Source organism: Eulemur rufifrons, chromosome 15 (genome assembly GCF_041146395.1).
Source record: "Eulemur rufifrons isolate Redbay chromosome 15, OSU_ERuf_1, whole genome shotgun sequence".
Classification (NCBI taxonomy): domain Eukaryota; kingdom Metazoa; phylum Chordata; class Mammalia; order Primates; family Lemuridae; genus Eulemur; species Eulemur rufifrons.
In genome coordinates this window covers 17,541,416-17,562,777 of record NC_090997.1, presented here as the reverse complement: position 1 = coordinate 17,562,777, position 21,362 = coordinate 17,541,416, and the positions used below count along the sequence as shown (strand labels likewise).

Below are 21,362 nucleotides of genomic sequence, written 5' to 3'. Positions count from 1 at the left end.
CCTCTTCCTTCTCTTTTCTTTTCTCATCAATAGCTCCTATTTTTCCTCCCTCTACTGAATGTATATACACTGTGTTTCTTTTCTAGGTTGGTTCTTGTTCCTGTTGAGTGTTTCCATGCTCTACCATGTTGAGGGCTAAGAATCGGCTTTTCTTACTTTTCCCTCATTACCTGAAGCAGGTAAAAGAATCATCAGGCTCCAGGCTCATATGGCAAAGACTTCTACACCAGCAACAACCCCTTCACCCAGAATGGGCTGCCCTGGCTAAAAAGCAGCTGAAAGGCAAAAATCCAGAAGACCTAATATGGCACACCCCAGAAGGGATCTCTATAAAGCCCTTATATTCCAGGAGGGATACTAAGGACTTCTCCGAAGAACTTCCTGGAGTGAAGCCATTCACACGTGGACCATACCCCACCATGTATACCTTTAGGCCCTGGACCATTCGCCAGTATGCTGGCTTTAGTACTGTGGAGGAGAGCAATAAGTTCTATAAGGACAATATTAAGGGTGAGATTTTAAAGTAAGACATAATATTTATGATAAGATATATACCTCCTAATCTTGGCTTTTTTTGAGGGGAGGCCGGTTAATCTCTGTAAAGATGATAGTCACTTTATACTTTTGTAGTTAAAGACTATACTCTGAAAAAATGGATGTTTTTCAGCTTCCGTTGTCAAAAAGATGTGAGTCAGAATAAAGTGCTAAATACTTGAAAGTAAACAACACTTACATGCACATTGTTTAAAAGGAATTAAGTGAGGTGAAGTTGCATGAAGAAAAGAGACATTGGCTTTGCCTTGGAAAAACTTAACATTGTCAAGATAGAGATTGGAGGTGAAGATAGGCTATCTTCAACCTGCGGCTTTAAGGCCACATGTGGCCTTCTAGGTCCTTACGTGCAGCATTTTGACTTAATCCAATTTTACAGAACATATCCTTTTATTAAAAGGGGTGCAGCAGAGAAAGATGAAGCTTTTCTTGCTGCCTTTGGTGCTCAAAAAGAACAATCTTGAAATCAGAACTCGGCAGGTTCCCCACCCCTAGATGCTCAAAGAAAGTAATAAATGATAATGTGGTACAGATATATTCAGTGCAATCTGGTACTCATTCTGTAAAAATTATCTTAATATTTCTTCTTTCTGATCTATAATAAAATCATATTATTTGGATGTGTTAAACTTGAGGATTTTTAAGTCTGTATTACTCATGGAGGGTATACTTATATTTAGTGTAGACTATTTTAGTTATTTAAAAATTTTATATGACTGTCATAATTCTGTTTCCCAGAATATTTGAATAGCCAAGACATCCTGTTATGACCATATTAGATAAAAGAACAAGAAAAGTAAGTAAGCATACAAATACTAAGTTATGTTAACTATGTATGAACAACCAGATCTTTTCATGAATTTTAGAAATATTTCAGTCAAAAACTGTTAAGATAAAACATGATTTGGTACTTAAGCACCAAATATTCAGATAAACTTAAGATGAGTGAGATTTTATGTTCCTTCCATTCTTTTCTATAGTGATGTCAGGAATTCAACTTGCACATTTTAGCACATGGGAAACAGCTAACTCTTAGGAAGTGAAATATCTTTATTTAAATTTGTTTTGACATGTGGGAACATAAAAATATTTTGTTATAAAAGTATACTATGATGAGATAAATTAACACTTTTAGTAGTGTTAAAGTAAATCAGTTTACATTGATGCCAGACTCTTTAATCTTAGATTATTTTTCTTTATTTATTTAGCTGGTCAGCAGGGATTATCAGTTGCCTTTGATCTGGCAACGCATCGTGGCTATGATTCAGACAACCCTCGAGTCCGTGGTGATGTTGGAATGGCTGGAGTTGCTATTGACACTGTGGAAGATACCAAAATTCTTTTTGATGGAATTCCTTTAGAGAAAATGTCTGTTTCCATGACTATGAATGGAGCAGTTATTCCAGTTCTTGCAAATTTTATAGTAACTGGAGAAGAACAAGGCGTACCTAAAGAGAAACTTACTGGTACCATCCAAAATGACATACTAAAGGAATTTATGGTCAGAAATACTTACATTTTTCCTCCAGAACCATCCATGAAAATTATTGCTGACATCTTCCAATATACAGCAAAGGTATACTTTGTGGTTATTGTAGGTTTTGCTGTAGTTCCTTGAATGTCGGAATTTTTACAGCATGCTTTGAATTTGGTAACTGAGTCTCAATAATAGTTATAGTATGAAGTCAGGATGTTTTATTGTAGTTAGTTTTTTTGTTTTTAATGTACTCGTTTTATGGTTTGTCATTACCTGTAGGAATCTGGGTAGTAGACCTTTAATGTATTTTCTTTTTTGTTAAAATTTAATTATCTGATAATTATTAGAATCACGGAGGTCTCATAATTTACATTTCTTTATTTCCCTCCAGAATTTAGGTGCAGTTGTGAAGTAGACACTGGTGTCAGACAGATAGAGATAAGAATGTCAGCTTTATTTCTGCTAAAATCTGGATTGGAAGATATCACTCATATCTGCAACCTCAATGAGGTTCCTAATATTCACCCCTGAATTTGATTCATCTTCCTCAATCTGAGTGGTGGGAAAAGAAGTTTCCCATAGTGTTCTTACAGTAGCAGCAGTACCTCCACAGTGAAACATTTTCCTTCTCCTTCATTTTTTTTGAGCAATTAATATATATTTTCCCCCCATTATTCACACTTTGCTTCTTGCTAGTGATGATCTCCTTCTACTTACCTTAAAGTTAAAGCATTGTTTCATGGCAAAGGGAAAATCTCTTTTCCATCAAACCTTTTTATCTCTTTCACTCCTTTTAATTACTATCATCTCAGAACTCTAGCAAGCATTGCCCATACTCCTCATTTGATATTTAGCCTTTACACTTTGCAGTTTTATTTCTTCTCATATATTCCATCTGCCCACATGAATTTTATTGCATAAAGTTGTATATTTCTGTCACCTTGTTAGATTTAAAGAACATGCACTGGAAGATTGTGGTTAGCAGCATATGACAAACAAACACGTGCAAATAGTAGCTTAAACTAAATAGGAGTCAGTCAATTCTCTTTCATCTAAAAGAGGTCAGAAGGGAGTCTGTCAGGGGCTTACCTTTATGGAATCTCCATGGACTAGGCTCCTTTTATTTTGCTTCTCTATTGGTAGTGTGTCAGCTCATGGTTAAGGAAGGGGGGTGGGCAGGTGTGTGCTGGGGGAAGAAAGGCCTAGCTCCTTTTATTTAAAGTGAACTTCCAGAAGGAATACACCAAACTCCTGCTTATATGTCAGTGGACACACATAGCAGTAAGAAGATTGGAAATGTAGTCCTTGCTCATTGGCACTGTGATTTTATGGTTCATTTATTACAGGAGAAGGGTGGAGAATGGTTATTGGAGTAGGTAGTAGCAGTCTATGCTGTTATACACTTGGGCATTTCACCTTCCGCAAGCTCTTAATGTCACCCTTAAGTTCAAAATTGCTTTATATAATCTTTCATGTAAGTTGGTGAAATGCCAATTTCAGACACTGATAAAAATGTTACATTGAACTACTTTGTAAATTGTGAACTTTTGTATTTTTTTAAAAAAAATTAAATGTGACAAAATACATATAACATGAAATTACCATCTTAATTTTTAAGTGCACAATTCAGTGACACTAAGTATATTGACATTGTCATGCAACTATTACCACCATCCATCTCCAGATCTTTATCATCCTCCCCAGCTGAAACTCTGAACCTATTAAACACTAGTTTCCCATTTCCCCCCCTCCCTAGCTCCTGGTGACCACCATTCTATTTTCTGTTTCTATGAATTTGACTACTTTAGGAACCTCATATAAGTGGAATCATACAATATTTGTCTTTTTGTGACTGGATTATTTCACTTAGGGTAATGCCCTCAAAGTTCATCCATGTTGTAACATGTCAGAATTTCTTTTCTTTTTAAGGTTGAATAATATTCTAATATTCTGCTATTTTTATTCTTAAAATTTTATACTGAACTTTTCTCCATAGAAAAGCGCCTATTTGTGTCCTTGTTTCTTATTTGTAAACTTTAAATATACTCAAGTAAATCTGTCAATTCCATGTGATTCAATCCCTTTATTGGTTTTGTGGTGAAACATTTTTTAAGGGCTTTCAGTGATAAATATTTGCAAATATAAAATATGTATCTATATTTTGGGTATATGGTATATATATCATAGATGGTATACACATGGTATCTATGTACATACCATCTATGATATATGTACGTATGGTGTATTTAATCCATACCATACATTAATAACAACACTATGTCCTATATAATACTAAGTGATTTAAATGAATCATTTCATTTAATCCTATAACTTCCATGAGGAAGTTACAATTATTATCTCTATTTTGTGGATTAGGAAACACAGAAATAATAGCAAGGTTGAGAAACTTGCCTACAGCCTCATAGCTAGATAAATTATACAGCTAGAATTCTGAGCACTCTGGCTCCAGAGCCCATGCTCTTTACCTCTGTACTGAGTTCCTGTGATTTAGTTTTTATTATTTTATGTTTGGCTAACTCTTGGGAAAGATAATAATGTTTTGGTTCTGCGTGATATGTACTTTTAGGAGAATAGTTGAAATGTGGTTTTCTTAGTGGTTGTGGTAGAAAACCTGTCTGGGATATGCTTAGCATTAAATGTCACAGTAAATCACAGTTAAATTTTTGATTTTTAAGCCATACATTTTATCCCATTTTGTTTCCATATATAGTATTAATACTAAGGATCAAAGCATTTTCTTTTTTATCCTTTATGCACGTATTCACATTTGATGCTTTCATTCAAATAAGAAAATTAGTAACCAGTAAATAATATTAAATTTATACATCTTTAGCAGATTAACCCAAAGTTATAGGGTCTAATAATCTCTTATGAGCTCAAAGTCATTGGTTTGGAAATTAAAAATGTCTTCATTTAGTTCTCAGGCCAAAGTTTACATTTCTAATCTCAGGTAGCTAATTCAAAGTTTAAACGTTTAGAAGGATAGTTAGTGCAAATTCTTTTCCACTGGAAAAATAAAACAGGTATAGTCCTGAATGATGATGGTTCATGAACCAACCATTTAAATTGGAGAGTGAATTAAATACAGCAAATAAGCATTAAATATTTTCAGTTAACATTATAAATTACCAAGAATATTTGAGCTGAAGATGATTTTAAAATAATATTTGCTTTTAGAAAATGTGTTTAATAGAAACTTTTAATATTTTTATTTATTCACTATTGTAATTTTTATTTTATGTAGTACATGCCAAAATTTAATTCAATTTCAATTAGTGGATACCATATGCAGGAAGCAGGGGCTGATGCCATTCTGGAACTGGCCTACACTATAGCAGATGGATTAGAGTACTCTAGAACTGGACTCCAAGCTGGCCTGACAATTGATGAATTTGCACCACGGTGAGTAAATTAAACTTAGATATTGTTTAAACATTAAGAAAATGCATAGGGCCATTTTATGAGTGAACAGCAAATTATATGAGTAAAATGAATTTGTAAATATAAATATTAGTTTAGATTTAGATTTTCTCATGTTTTATCTAAGTGGTAATGAGAATAAACTAGTACTATTTATAATAAAAAATCAGAATTAAAATTGGCCATACTTTTTTGTAAATTAGGGGAATATCTTGTCTGCACCTATTTGTAGAACACAATTGACTCACACATTTTAACAAATTATATTAAAATGTAAACAAAATGTCAAGACAATTTTACTTTAATTTTTCCATTTTAAAATATGGAAGTCATCTATTATGTTTTATTTTTTTCTGTTTCATATATATAATGTAAATGTTTTGGGATGCACAGTGCTGTTGAAAACATTTTATTTCATAACAGCTTGTTAATAGAGTATGAAAAATATGGAAAAACTTAAATGAAGTTTATGAAGTATTTAAATTTGAGGATGAAAAATCAATCATTAGTTCAGTCAGTTCAGCAGTCACTTAGTAAGCTTTGCTTTGGGCCATGAACTAGCCTTATATGCTGGCAAAAACTACATGGAGAAAATATGACTTCTGTCTTCAGAGTGTTTATAGACTAGAGAATGCTCCTTTATAGCAGGGATCTTGTATGCTTATTGTGACAACAGTTCTCAAAGTATAGTCCAAAAATTCTTGGGTATTGCTAAGACCCTTTCTGAGGTTTTTGGGGTCAAAACTGTTTTCATGATTATATTAAAACTTTATTTGCCTTTTTAACTTTCATTTTCCCAAGAGTTTATAGTGGTGTTTTCCAGAAGTTACATGATAAGTGATGTTGCAACAGATTTCAGAAACAGACACGAGTGTGCAACTCTCTTCTCTTAAGCCACATATCAAAGAGATTTGCAAAAATATAAAATGACTCTTTTATTATAATTTTTTTAATTTAAAGAAGTAGAGTTTTTCATAAGAAATATTACTTATATTAACATGTTGTAGGTTTATTGTTATTTTCAAATGAGCTAGTAAGCAAAATATTGATTAATGTTATCCAAATAAAGAAAATTTTGGGGGGATCTTCAGTAATTTTTAAGAGTAAAAGGGGATCCTGAGATCAAAATATTTGAGAACTAATATATTAAGAACTTCTTCCAAGTATACATCAGGATTTTTTTTAAGTTTTGGTTTCTTAAAGTTCACCTTGTTTTATATGGGGATTCACAACCTTTGTGCCTTTAGAGGCAAGAAAATAACCTAAATGTGTAAATCAGCTATAGAATATAAGATAAAAGGGAGTAGTGGAGGTTGGGGACAAATTGGAGAAATATATGCATAGACCAAATACACAATCAGTCTTTAAAAAAAAAAAAACAACTTTCTTGCCATCTAAACAAAGCAAGTTTCTCATTTTATTCACTTTGTAGGTGTCCCCTACCTAACATGTTAGGTATTCCTAAAATATTTTTCTTTTTAGAAATTGAATCTTTATTTAATTAAGGACACAGAGGAGGTTCTTTCCTACAGAAAACCAATTGCAAAGTGAATCATTCTTACCTGAAGCAAATAATCACAACTGTTTCTTCCACATAGATAAAATTTAATTTGTTATGTGAGTTTAAACTTAAAGTCACGTAAATATGGGTATTAATTTTAATTCAGATTTAGTTGTTGGGAATTAAAATGTGGACATTGATTTTCTAGTGTGTGATACAATTAGTTTTATTTTCTGTTCTATATTGTTAAGTTTAATTAAATTCTGGACTTAACACTACTTTAGGTTGTCTTTCTTCTGGGGAATTGGGATGAACTTCTATATGGAAATAGCAAAGATGAGAGCTGGGAGAAGACTCTGGGCTCACTTAATAGAGAAAATGTTTCAGCCTAAAGACTCTAAATCTCTTCTTCTAAGAGCACATTGTCAGACATCAGGATGGTCACTTACTGAGCAGGTGTGTATGTAATTTAAAATATAAAATTTTAATAAAGTCATGTATTTTCTTTTAAGTAACATGGCATAATTAGGAAATGGATTTAAGAAGCTATCTGCTAATATTTGAAAATCATGAACATTCTGAAACATAATGCACCCTTGGGTTTGTGTTATATTTACACATATTATGATAAATAAGATTGGCTCCCTCTAGTGGTTAACAATGTAAAATCATTTTACATCTTGCATGTAGTGCTGTTTATTTTTTTATTTTTATTTATTTATTTGTTGATTGATTGATTCATTGAGACAGAGTCTCACTCCCTTACCCTGACTGGAGTGCCGTGGTGTCCTCATAGCTAACAGCAACCTCAAACTCCTGGGCTCAAGTGATCCCTCTGCCTCAGCCTCTTGGGTTGCTGGGACTACAGGTGTGCACCACCACACCCGGCTAATTTTTTTATTTTTAGTAGAGATAGGTCTCACTCTTGCTCTGGCTGGTCTTGAACTCCTGGGCTCAAGTAATCCTCCTGCCTCTGCCTCTCAGAGTGCTAGGATTACAGGTGTGAGCCACTGCGCCTGGCCTACTTTTTAAAAAGTAAATAAAATTTGATTATGAGGAAGAAGTAAATGTCATAACTTAATACTCTCATATAATTTTAAGAGTTAGAATTCTTAGCATAGAACTGCTTAATTAAAATTTGATTTTATACATACACAGATATTTTATTTATTAAAGTTACATGTTTAAACAAGCATAAAAGCAAACTGATTAAACGTGATTATTAGGTAATTTAATTTAATTTTATTCCATTAAAAATTGTGTGGTGATCTTTTTATATATTCTCCTTACATAATAGATACATATAATTTATATGTGTAAAGTTATTATACATTGCTTTTATACATTTAAAAGTGAATAACAACTAATATTCTCCATATGACATATAACTTCAGGTCCTTGTAGTTAGAGAAATAGAGATTTTTCAGGATTGGAAGGAACTTTAATAATCGTTTTAGTCTTAACTTGCTTAGTTTTACATCTAAAGAAACTGAAGTTCAGAGAGGTCCAATGACTTTCCCAAATTACAATTACGAATACAATAAACTAGAACTCAGATTTCCTATATCACAATCCATTGTTTATCTGCTTTATTAATCATTTGTTGAATGCTTGTTTTGATTACATCATTGTGGCAGATACTTTGAGGTATACAAAATACTTAGGAGATAGTGAATTATGAGATGAAGGATTATATAATTAAAGTAGAAAAGTATATGTTCTTGATATAGAAAAGTATTTAGGCAATATAAAAGTAAACACAATGAATATTTTATATTTCAGAGGATTATAAGAGACAATGTTTTAATGCCTAGGCACAAAGTAGACACTTTGGCTCTTAATTCTATTTCTGGCTTGTTCACTAATTTGTCTAAGTTTATTTGATATTCTGAAGTCTAATGTGGACATTGTCATAGAAAGCATGCAGCAGTTGTGTTTGATCATATTGTTTTTTATAGCTGCAATATCTTTCACCAGTTTCGTTATTTTGGTTTTTGTAAACAAATATTTTAGGATCCTTACAATAACATTGTGCGTACTGCAATAGAAGCAATGGCAGCAGTGTTTGGAGGGACTCAGTCTTTGCACACAAATTCTTTTGATGAAGCTTTGGGTTTGCCTACTGTAAAAAGTGCTCGAATTGCCAGGAACACACAAATCATCATTCAAGAAGAATCTGGGATTCCTAAAGTGGCTGATCCTTGGGGAGGTTCATATATGATGGAATGTCTCACAAATGACGTTTATGATGCTGCCTTGAAGGTTAGTGTTTCCTTCTTGCAATTTTGCTTTCAAGATTTACAGATTTATAAAGATCTATAGATTTTTGAATTTATAAATCAAATCATTTATAGATTGATATAAAGATTTATTAAAGAGAAAAGAAATTTAGATTTGATTTTATAGTTTTCACAACTGAAACTTAATTTAAAAAATACATTTCTATTTGTATTATTTTATTCAAAGAGTTAAAAAGGCAACCAGTATTTAAAAGCTTATGCAAAAACATCAGTTTTTTTGTCTTCCACCTGCTTTTTCCTGTTTCCTGGAGTAAGTAAGCCACATACTTCTTTTTTTGTTTATTTTTGTTTTTATCTGCATGGTTTAAAATCCTACATGTATACTATTTCTTCTAATTCCATCAATTTTAGACATTGGACCTTGGACATTATCTATTGTTTTCCTAGCATGGTAGTTTAGAGTTTAACTTATTCATACTCCTTCTTTTCCACCGATACGGTCATATAATCCTTCCTGAAGTCCTCTAATGCTCTCATTTGCTTTAAACCATTCTGTCTCTAGTTCTGCTGACCATTGCTATTCTTTGACTTCTCTACTATTATCCTGGGACAATGTTTTCACTTCTCCTGTGTTGAATTCTGAATACTGAATCCCATGTCTATCTCTTTGCTATTTTGAGGTATATCTCATCACAACCTGCTGGAAAAATAGTGCATGAGAGAGAAATTACTTGAAACTTTGCCTGTTTGAAAATATCTTTATTTTATTTTGTATTTGATTGATAGTCTGACTAGTTTTGAAATTATTTCCACTCAGGAATTCATAAGCAACTTTGTAAGCATTGATCTGTTTTTTGTTCTGGCTTTTAATATTTATGATTAGAAATTTGATGCCATTCTCATTCTGTATCTTTCTTTCTTTTTTTTTTTTTTTTTTGTTGAGACAGAGTCTCACTTTGTTGCCCAGGCTAGAGTGAGTGCCGTGGCGTCAGCTTAGCTCACAGCAACCTCAAACTCCTGGGCTCAAGCGATCCTACTGCCTCAGCCTCCCGAGTAGCTGGGACTACAGGCATGCGCCATTATGCCCGGCTAATTTTTTCTATATAGATTTTTAGGTGTCCATATAATGTCTTTCTATTTTTAGTAGAGACGGGGTCTCGCTCAGGCTGGTCTCGAACTCCTGACCTTGAGCAATCCACCCGCCTCGGCCTCCCAGAGTGCTAGGATTACAGGCGTGAGCCACCGCGCCCGGCCTGTATCTTTCTTTCTGAAAGCATCAGGATCTCTTCTTTACTTTTGGTCTTGATGTATAACTTGGTATGTGTATTTTTTCCTACATTTTACAGAATCTTTAATGGGCCTTTTTTTATCTTATACCTTTTTTATATTTTTTATAGCTCTGGGAAATTTTCTTGTATTATTTCTTTGATAATATCTTCTTGCCATTTTTCTATGGTTTCTCTTTCTAGAACTCCTAGTCATAAGCTATTGGACTTCCTTGAATAATACACTGATGTTCTTATCTTTTCTGTAATTCATCTCTTTGCCTTTTTGTTCTGTTTTCTTGGAGATTTGTCAACTTTATCTGTCTACTGAATATTTTAACATTCATATGTCATATTTTTAATTTGTAAGAGCTCATTTTTGTTTTCTACTTTTTCTCTTATATGTCATTAATTTGTTTCATTAATGTAGAATCTTTTCTTATTCTGAGGATATTAATGATATTTTTTGAAGTTTTCTTCTGTATCCTATATTGTCTCTGTTTTCTCTGTGTGCTTTTTGTCTTTAGTCTTATTGTTCTGAATACTGGCTTTTATTTCATTAAAACATCTTTCCCTTGCCTTTCTCTGTATTTAGTGTTTGATAGTTCATTGCCTCTCCAGTTCATTTTCTGTACACAGTAAACTTTGGTTCTACTGGCAGAATGGGAGAGGAGTCGTGCAAACTCTCAACTAGTCTCCCTCTTTTTAGCTTCCCATCTTATCCTTGTCTTGTGTAGCATCGAATACAGATTATTCTTCAGGGAGAAGCAAGTTTGGATTTGATCTTTTCTGCTAAGTCATATACCATTCCACCGTCTATTTTTGTTTTTATGTGAAACTGTGATTGAAGGTTTAAATGTTTTCTGGTTTCATTAAAGATGAAGTTATATCATTTCTTCGTTGCTCAAATCAAAATTAAATTGCATTTTGAAATACATTTTTCTTAAAGAGTCTTTATTTATGTAACTGAAAACTTTATTTATGTAGCTAAAAATAAAGATTAGAGAATTGATATTATCTTTAGTTTTCTCCTAAGACTTGAGTGAGAGGTTTTGTGTTTTCCAGAATATATTTGTTAATTTTTCAATTGTCTTTTCAAATAACTTTAAACACACAAATTCTAATTAATACCCTTGATGTTTACTTAATTCTTTTCTTATGAAATATTAACATTTAGGTTATGATTTCATTAATATTAGTAATTATATGACACTAATAACAAATTTGTATAGTATATAAAAATTTTCTATATTCTCTTTTAGTTTTATTAATATTTTTCTTATTAGCTCATTAATGAAATTGAAGAAATGGGTGGAATGGCCAAAGCTGTAGCTGAAGGAATACCTAAACTTCGAATTGAAGAATGTGCTGCCCGAAGACAAGCTAGAATAGATTCTGGTAAGATAAAGTGAAAAAGTTTATATAGGAAATTCAGTATTTAAAAAGAAATAGTAATTTCTGTTTGAGGATAATATATATAATTAATAAAACAAAAATAATGAAAAAATGAAATTTGTATAAATTTTGTGTTTACATGTGTATATACACATATGTATATATGCATATATTTGGATTTTTGCATACATGCATTCCACAGGCAAGCATGTGTACAAAGTGTGTGGATGGATAACCATTACATATATGTACGTGTTTGTGGGTGGCTATCACCAACATTTTGAAGATGATACTATTGATGGTCATCGTACTCTGCATTAGACTATTCATTAATTCAATCAATGAACACTTTTATTTTTAGTCTATTGTGTTTGAGGCACTTGCTATGTTTGAACATACAACTGTGAACAGGACAGTCATAGACTCTGTTCCCGTAGCTTACATTCTAGTAAAAGAGAAAAATGAACAAGTAAGAAATAAAATATTACAGATTATGATAAGTGCTATGAAGGAAATAAGAAGGAGTATAAACTGGGATGGAGTCATGGGGCTGTTTTTAGATAAGAGTAATAATCTGATAATTTGAGGCAAAATAATATATTCTTTATTATGTAAAGAAGTATCTTTTTAATTTTGATTTGTTGCTTATAGATTTTAAAGTTTTTTTTAAAGCAATTGGCTCTAAAAGAATTCAAGAAAATATTAGAAAAGCTACTGAGTGTTAATTATTTACCTTGTAAATCTTAGATGGTAACTGCTGGGATTATTTTTATTTTGTAGTGTTAGAAGATTTGTCAGAAACTCTGGGAAAGTATATAGTTTGGAAAAATAATAAAAGTCCTTTTTCACAGACACTCTGATACATGCCTGTTCTTCCCCTCACACTACTATCCCAGATTGGGATTTGCTGATCTATATTTAAGTTTCATTAAAAGTTAAGAATACTACTTAAAAATATTAAACTTACAAGGAAAACGTGATAATCAGAGCATAACTATTAGGCAATTATTTGTGAATAGAATCTTCATATTATTTTCTTTTGGGAAATTAACAGGTTCTGAAGTAATTGTTGGAGTAAATAAGTACCAGCTGGAAAAAGAAGATTCTGTGGAGGTTCTGGCAATTGATAATACTTCAGTGCGTAGCAAGCAGATTGAAAAACTTAAGAAGGTATTAATAGCTATTTTTTTTTTTTTTAGTATTTTCTGTGTTCTGAACACTGGCTAAGCCCTTAAATTGTCCTGCTTAAACCTTAAAACAACCACATGAGGTAGGCAGTATTTTTCATCATTACAAATATAGGACATTGAGAAACTTGCTTGGGATAAATAATTGAACAGCCAGGGCTCAATCTGGATCTGTTGACAACAAAAACTCGTATTTCAAACCATGATATCTGCGTCTGTGAAACTTATTTGTTGTTATTAAAAACCACACTACAATAATGGTACCTTCTATCATTTATAGATAAGAACTATAAGGTTTAGATGATTATGTAACTCAGTCAAAGTTCAAAACAGAATGAAGTTTAGAGTTAGTATTTGAACCCAGGGTTTCTCGTTATAATTTCTTTCCGCTGGACCATGGTGCCTGATACTACAATGAAAGAATTACTTGCTTTCTAATGTTTTAAATTTAACTATATTTGGTAGTGCTTTAGGAAGCTACAGTTTATACTGAACTTTATTTTGATTGAAACTAGCATACTATATTTCCTTTTTATTTTCAGTTTCTCACGGAGATGAACCAAAGTAGATGAAATACTAAAATAGATAAACCATATTAATTGTCACTGTTGTAACCTATATATTTCTGTTGTATGATACTACCTTGGCCTCCTAATCTTTGGCCTTTATAATTACTACTATTTCCAAGGCAGGAAGCTTAAAAACACAATGGTGGTTGTTTGTTCACTTTTCCTGTGATTGTTTAAGATATGACTTTTTTCTCCTTAGTTGAAATATTGTATAAAAATCTAATAGACTTTGTCCAGTTAGATGGAACACATGACTATAATCTTCAATTTTTTTCCCATTAGAATTAATGGTAGATGTTTAATGATGTTATTTTCTTTTTTACCTTCAATCTAATCAGGAATAATAATCACTCATCTATTACATTTTGTCATTTTTTTTTGAAAGGCCCTATTTAGCATGTGGCATTTTATTTTCAGTGACCATAAAAGTCTCAGTATTTATTATATTTGGAAAACCTCTTTTTCCTCTCTCGTACTTTAGATTCTTAACTCTATACCCTAAAAGTTTGAGGTGTTCCATTTATCATAAGTGATGATAAACTTTATTTTGGGCAAGAGAGAAAAATGTAATAATTTTCAACAATATAGGAATAATATTTAACATTTATTGAATACTTACTGTGTACCCTATACTGTGCTAAGTGCTTTTCTTGAATTATTGTTTTTGTGTATTATTTTATTTAACAGGTATTTACTCTTTTTATTTTCATTTACAGATGAGGGAACTAATGATTAGACAGTCTCATTTAGTTACTCCAAGTTTAAACTATAAGTGGGAGAGCTGGGATTTGAATGTAGGTTTCTTGACTCTAGTTCCAATTTAGGAGAAATAGATGCTCTAGTATAACATTTTCCTAATTTTAAACCTTCTTAGAACCATGAACAAATCAAGTTCTTCTATTAGAAGAATTAACTTTCACCATAGCTAAAATCAAGAGATGTTTTTATACCTAAATGTATTTCTGCTACAGTACTCTGAATTCTTTTTGCCAATGGACTAATGTTTATATTTCCTCATGCTTCCCTTTTACAAATGGTTATAACAGTATTTTTACTTGTAGTGTTAACACTTATTTTCAAACTGAACAACCTCAACAGTAATTTTATATTAAATTGTTTTTCTACAACCCTAGCTAGAGTTAATTTTAACATTATTTTCACTCCATGAATTTTGGTAATCTGTTGTTCATATAATTATAGCAAACAACCTAATCTAAGAGGACTAGTTTTTAGTAAACCAGAAAAAGTATACTTTTCAGGTCTTGCTCAAATGTCATCTTATCTAAGAAGCTTATAGAGATCCATATCTATAACAGCATGCTACCCTGCTGCCTCAATCAATTCTTTATTTACTCTGTTTTTCGTTAAATTATGTATTTATTTGTTTATGTGTTTGCTTATTGTTTCTTTCTCTCTCTCTCCAATAAAATGTAAAGTCCATGAGGGCATAGACTTTGTTTTGTTTATTGCTATATCCCCATGATTAGAACAATGCTGGCATTAATAGGTCCTTAACTAATACTCATTATCTATTTTAATTTAATTAGAAAATGTTTGCAAATGATAATTATCATTTGAGTTGAATAGCTTGGAATTCTGTGTATTCAGGAATAATCCTGTTTCTTAAAACATAATTGCTAAAAATACACATTAAGAATTGAATTATTAAGTCATATAAATATTATTCTGGCTATTAATATAGATCATATTTACAAAAGCTCTTGTTTTCTAAAACCATGTCTCTCTACATTCTTGTTATTACTATTACTTTTATAAAATCAAGATTTATGAGTGCCTGTACTATGCCAGGAATTGCCTTAGTTATACATTTTCTCATTTAATCCTGGTAAGAACCATTTTCTTTTCATCGATCCCATCTGACAGGAGATTAATATGGAGAGATGTTAAATAATGTTCTTATGTCCATTCAGCTAGCAAATATCAGACTGGAACTTGAACTCAGGTGTGACTCCTGTGCCCATGCTTTTAACTCCATACTGGAGTTTTCCCAACTTTTATGACCATGACTCACAGTAAGAGATGCATTCTACCTACATGCCTACCTAAACACACACACACACACACACACACAAATTCACATGTATGTAAACACACGTAACTGAAATAAAAGTCTCACAAAACTGCTTACCCAAACTATGTGCAGTGCACTTAGTTTCTATTCTATTTCAATTTTTTAAAAGTGCTAATTACAATCCACTAATTCTACATCACCATCCATGGATTAGGATTTACTGTATAAGAAACACCACACTGTATTGTCTTGTGTCCCCTTAGATTACAAATTTAGATCACAAAAAATGCAGACAACTGTATAAGGTAAAAACAAAACCAGACATTTTCACAGAGAATTTGGAGTCACCGTGTTTTTCCATGCCCTAATATAGTTGGCCTCCATATCTGTGGGTTCCATGTCCATAGATTCAACCAACCATGGATCGAAAATATTCAGAAAAAAAAAATGAATGGTTATGTCTATATTGAACATGTACAGACTTTTTTCTTATTATTTAGGTTGGTGCAAAAGTAATTGAGGTTTCAGACTAAATTTTAAATCATTATAGCTAGGCTCAAACACATCTTTAATCAAAATAGGAACCATTATAATCAACACATTTTTGCCAAGAATAAGTTTGTTTGTTCCTGTAGCTTAAAAATCCATGCTTCGGGATTCCATGAACTCTTGGAAAGCATTTTCTGCATCCTGCTGATTGTGGAAGCATTTTCCCTGCAAAAAGTTGTCGAGGTGCTTGAAGAAGTGGTAGTGGGTTGGCGAGAGTTTAAGTGAATATGATGGATGAGGCAAAACTTCGTAGCCCAATTTGCTCAATTTTTGAAGCATTGGTTGTGCGACCTGCAGTCGGCCATTGTCATGAAGAAGAATTGGGCCCATTCTGTTGACCAATGCCAGCTGCAGGCGTTGCAGTTTTCAGTGCACCTCATTAATTTGCTGAGCATACTTCTCAGTTATAATGGTTTTGCTGGGATTCAGAAAGCTGTAGTGGATCAGGTCAGGAGCAGACCACCAAACAGCGACTATGACCATTTTTTGGTACAAGTTTGGCTTTGGGAAGTGCTTTGGAGCTTCTTCTCGGTCCAACTACTCAGCTGGTCATTGCTGGTTGTCATATAAAATCCACTCTTCGTAGCATGTCTCAATCTGATCAAGAAATGGTTCAATGTGTACAGAAAGAGAAGATGACACTTCAAAATGATGATTTTTTTGATTTTTAGTCAGCTCATGAGGCACCCACTTATTAAGCTTTTTCACCTTGCCAATTTGCTCCAAATGCCGAATGACCTAAAATGGTCCACATTGAGTTCTTTGGCAACTTCTCATGCAGTTATAAGAGGATCAGCTTCGATGATTGCTCTCAATTGGTCTTTGTGAACTTCCAGTGGCCAGCCACTGTGCTCCTCATCTTCAAGGCTCTTGTCTCCTTTCCAAAACTTCTTGAACCACCACTGCATTGTATGTTCGTTAGCAGTTCTTGGGTCAAATGCGTTGTTGATTGTTGCAAGTTGTCTTTGCTGCTTTAGGACCCATTTTGAATTCTAATAGGAAAATTGCTTGAGGCTGGGCCTGGTGGCTCACGCCTAATCCTAGGACTCTGGGAGGCCGAGGCGGGAAGATAGCTTGAGCTCAGGAGTTTGAGACCAGCCTGAGCAATGAGTGAGACCCTGTCTCTATAAAAAAAAAAAAAAAAAAAAATGAATAAAATGAAAAAAGAGAAAGAAAAAGAAAATTGCTTGAATTTGCTTTTTTCTAACATCATTTCCATAGTCTAAAGTAAATATAAAATCATCAGCAAATAAGTCATTAGCAAAAAAACATAAAGTGAGAAATGCACATTAAAATGATGTATAACATAACCACATTTAAAAATGTATTCCAATATCAAATGACAAATTTCAACAATGCTAAAACCGCAATTCCTTTAGCACCAACCTTAATATTTAATACAGTATAATGGCTATTACACAGCATTTACATTACATTAGGTATTATAAGCTATTGAGAGATGATTTAAAGTATTTGGGAGGATGTGCATAGGTTATATACAAATACTAGTTATGCTATTTTATATAAGGGACTTGAACATTTCTAGATTTTGGTATCTGTGAGGGGTCCTGGAACCAATTCCGTATGAAAACTAAGGGATGACTGTATACATTTTCTGTCTCACCTCTGCTTATAAATACTATATGATTTTACTGATATCTTGAACAGTATCATATTTTAGACTCTTACAGGTGGTACAACTTATAAAAATATTGGCTTTAGACAACTTTGTTTTGGTGAATTGTTGGCAGAGTAGAGTAGAGTTAGGACCTAGGAACAAAGTTTTTGACCATGCTTTTCATTGTCTTTCCCTCAGTTTCTCTTTCTCTCTGTCTCTGACTGACTCTCTTTCACTGTCTTGGGATTATTTTTAAACACAAAGATCAGCAATGTACATGCATATTATTACCAATATATTTTATATATCTAGCTAAAAGAAACTTAAAATATAACTAAATTATTTTCTAAGTTCTTATCTATTTTTTTTTCTTGTTACTATTTTCAGTGTTCCTTCTAAATACTTCCTATAAAAGACCCATGTATTTTCAATGTCTTCCAACTTTAGAAAAGCCTAAGCAGTATGTGCTACTTGGGGAGGTCACCGCTATTATTGCCCTACCTGTTACTAATTTGTCAGGGTTACACCAAATTTAGTGTTATTTTAGGAAGTCCTGAGTGAATGAATGACCTGCATGAATGAAATTCCTAGGTTATATATTATTCTCTTCATTTTTTCTTTCTTATTTTTGAGGTTAGGATTATGGAACAGTTTGCATATGGTACACATGAGGATCTAATCTCTTGATCTCTGTTTTATTCCGTATGCATGTAAATTGTCCTTTTCTTCGACATTTTCCATAAGATCAAATCTAGCAGGGATCAAGCTTTGGCAGAACGATGTCTTGCTGCACTAACTGAATGTGCTGCCAGTGGAGATGGAAATATTCTGGGTCTTGCAGTGGAAGCAGCTCGTGCAAGGTGAGGATATGTAAGTTTGGAGATTTCCAAAGACTAAACACTAACCAATTTAGCTTTTCACAGTATAGTTAAGTAAAAGGTTGATCCTATAAACTTTGTGAGCCCAAAAGAAAATAATGGTGACCATAATAAATTTAATTATCCTTTAAAAATATCTCTGCATTTGAAACATTCCTGTGTTTTGAATGGAATATCTTAATACTTACGTATTTCACTGTGGCTCAGAACATTTAAAACTGTTATAATGAATCCATTTCACCGATTTGCAGGTTGAAACTGATGTACTCTCAACTATATCATCAGGCTTATGCCTACTATCTTGATATTACACCAGTTAAAATGGCTCTTGCATGGGGGGACATTAATCTGAGAATTCATAGGAAAAACTTGTGATGCTATTGCTTTTGAATTATTTTAATCATGAAGCAACCAGAAGAGCATCCATCTTCCCTACCCCCATCCCAATCTTTCTTCCCTTGTTAGAACCATGTATTCTTTTAAGAGTAGAGTAATTTGTAATTGTTCTCAGTCTTTTAATTCCTGTTGACATTTTGGCCTACTGCATTTGATTTTCTATTGTAATATAACTGGTTTTACTAAGTTCACCAATGACCTCCTCTTTGTCATATATTTAGAAATTTTTTAGTCCATATCTTGATTTTTCTAGAATGCTTAACATTATTCATCACTTCTTCCTCCTTGAAACTTTTTGCCTTTGTAACCTGTAACCTTTGCCATCCTACGTTTAAGAACAGGCTGAATAGAAAAAGGGTTAATCACATGCCAAATCTGCTTCTGTGTTATCATAGGCACAGTATGGCAAGGTGGAGTTTTTTATACATGCTACCTAGTAGGGCTGTTGTGAAGAGACCTTAAATCATTAAAACTAGTGCTGGGAACAGAATATGGCACTTAATAAAATTATCTTGCTATACTGTATATGATACATAAATATATTAAGATATATATAAATAAATTTATTATATTAAGAAATGGAAGGGGTCTGAAATTTTACCCTTCTTGCAAGCTAAGAAATTATTCTATACAGTTTCATGGGATGTTGGTTGAAGATATGAGACCCCTGAATCAGAATTGAAGGACAGTTCTTTACCGTAATAGTAGTAGCCAGAGTATCAGTAATTTTGGAGCTAGTTTCTCTGAGTTCCAGTTCCTACAGAACCGTGTAAAAAGGGGTAAATATGTGCAGTGGATTGAGTTACATTCCAGTAGAGAAAACCTGAGCTTTGGGATTCTGGATCTTTTATAATGAGTAAAAAAATGCCCATTGTTCTAAAGGGAGACGTTATTCTATTGAACAGTAAGCAAACAGTATTTGCTCTGAAGGTCGCCAATGTCTCTGTCTTCCAAAACTATTGACTATACAGACATCTTTGAAAAGACAGTCCAGAAAAAAGGGCAATCAGTGCTTTGCTTTGCAAGACATGCAGAAAAACGAGTGGCCCATGGAACATTTTCTTCCAATATATGGTAGTGTCACTAAATAAATGCCTTTTGCTTTTAAGTGTATATTGCTTAACAAAGAGCTTTTTAAAAAACATGTTGTCTTAAGTGATTAAGGCATAGAGTAAATAGTATGTGTTGGGTTTTTTTTTCCAGTTTTAATTTCATAAAAGAAATTAGATATATTCTCTGATTAAAATCCTCTGATGATTTCCATTCCTTTTAGATTAAAACTTAATCTTATCATGGCCTGCAAGATGTACTGGATGTGACTCTTGCCTATCTCTCTGACCTCATCTTATCTTACTTTCCTCATTATGCTGTGTACCCAATGCCGTTGTTTTGTTTTTAGAATGCAAAACATGTTTTCCTACATTTCAGAGCCTTTGCATTTAGTGTTTCCTTTTTCAAACACACTTCCCCTTTATGTTCCCTTGGGTTCCTCATTCTTATTGATGTCTTAGTTCAAAAGTCATGTCTTTACATCTTCAATAATTTTAACATAGCTCTCCCAGACACCCCATTCCACCTTTGACTGTCTTAGTGTCTTTATAGTATGGATTATCATATGAAATTATCTTATTAATTTATTTATTTGTTTGTATATTGTCTGCATCCCTGACCACCATTTAATATTTCAGATGTACAGTTGGAGAAATCACAGATGCCCTGAAAAAGGTATTTGGTGAACATAAAGCTAATGACCGTATGGTGAGTGGAGCATATCGCCAGGAATTTGGAGAAAGTAAAGAGATAACATCTGCTATCAAGAGGTAATTTGTGAGATTTCTTAAGCAAGCATTTCATCTTTTCTGTTAACACAATTTTCTGGGAGCTTAATTTCACATACAATTTAGAAAATATTTGAATCAGCTTTCCTATTAGCCTGTAGTTCTAATAAAACTAATAAATAGTAAATTAAATATTCATTATTATTTATATTATATATAACCCACAAAATATACATAATTCATTTATTATATAAGTATATTATATCATTTAACTTGCGTATGATATATTTACTGAGTAATAAATATTAAGTTAAATATTAAAACTAATATTAATTTTCATAAAATTAATATTTTGAACTTTCACCATAGTCCCCTTCAGGAGTTTCTTATTTCAAACAGATGTTTAACTAACAATGAAATTGCTTCATATCCTCCAGGTATTTAGATTTCAATCTGTTTACTACGGTAGACTTTCATATTCTCT

At 32.6% G+C, this 21,362-nt stretch overlaps 1 protein-coding gene across 1 annotated transcript in view; it reads left to right on the top strand.

Moving 5' to 3' along the window:
• Positions 1–21,362, top strand: part of MMUT (methylmalonyl-CoA mutase) — a 35,717-nt gene that overhangs the window by 3,711 nt on the left and 10,644 nt on the right. The window contains exons 2-10 of the mRNA XM_069487669.1: positions 87–510; positions 1,761–2,128; positions 5,295–5,452; positions 7,256–7,427; positions 8,985–9,233; positions 11,763–11,874; positions 12,926–13,041; positions 18,571–18,686; positions 20,789–20,920. Of these exons, the coding sequence (XP_069343770.1) occupies positions 126–510; positions 1,761–2,128; positions 5,295–5,452; positions 7,256–7,427; positions 8,985–9,233; positions 11,763–11,874; positions 12,926–13,041; positions 18,571–18,686; positions 20,789–20,920 (1,808 nt within the window). The 5' untranslated portion in view covers positions 87–125. The remainder of the gene's footprint in view (positions 1–86; positions 511–1,760; positions 2,129–5,294; positions 5,453–7,255; positions 7,428–8,984; positions 9,234–11,762; positions 11,875–12,925; positions 13,042–18,570; positions 18,687–20,788; positions 20,921–21,362) is intronic.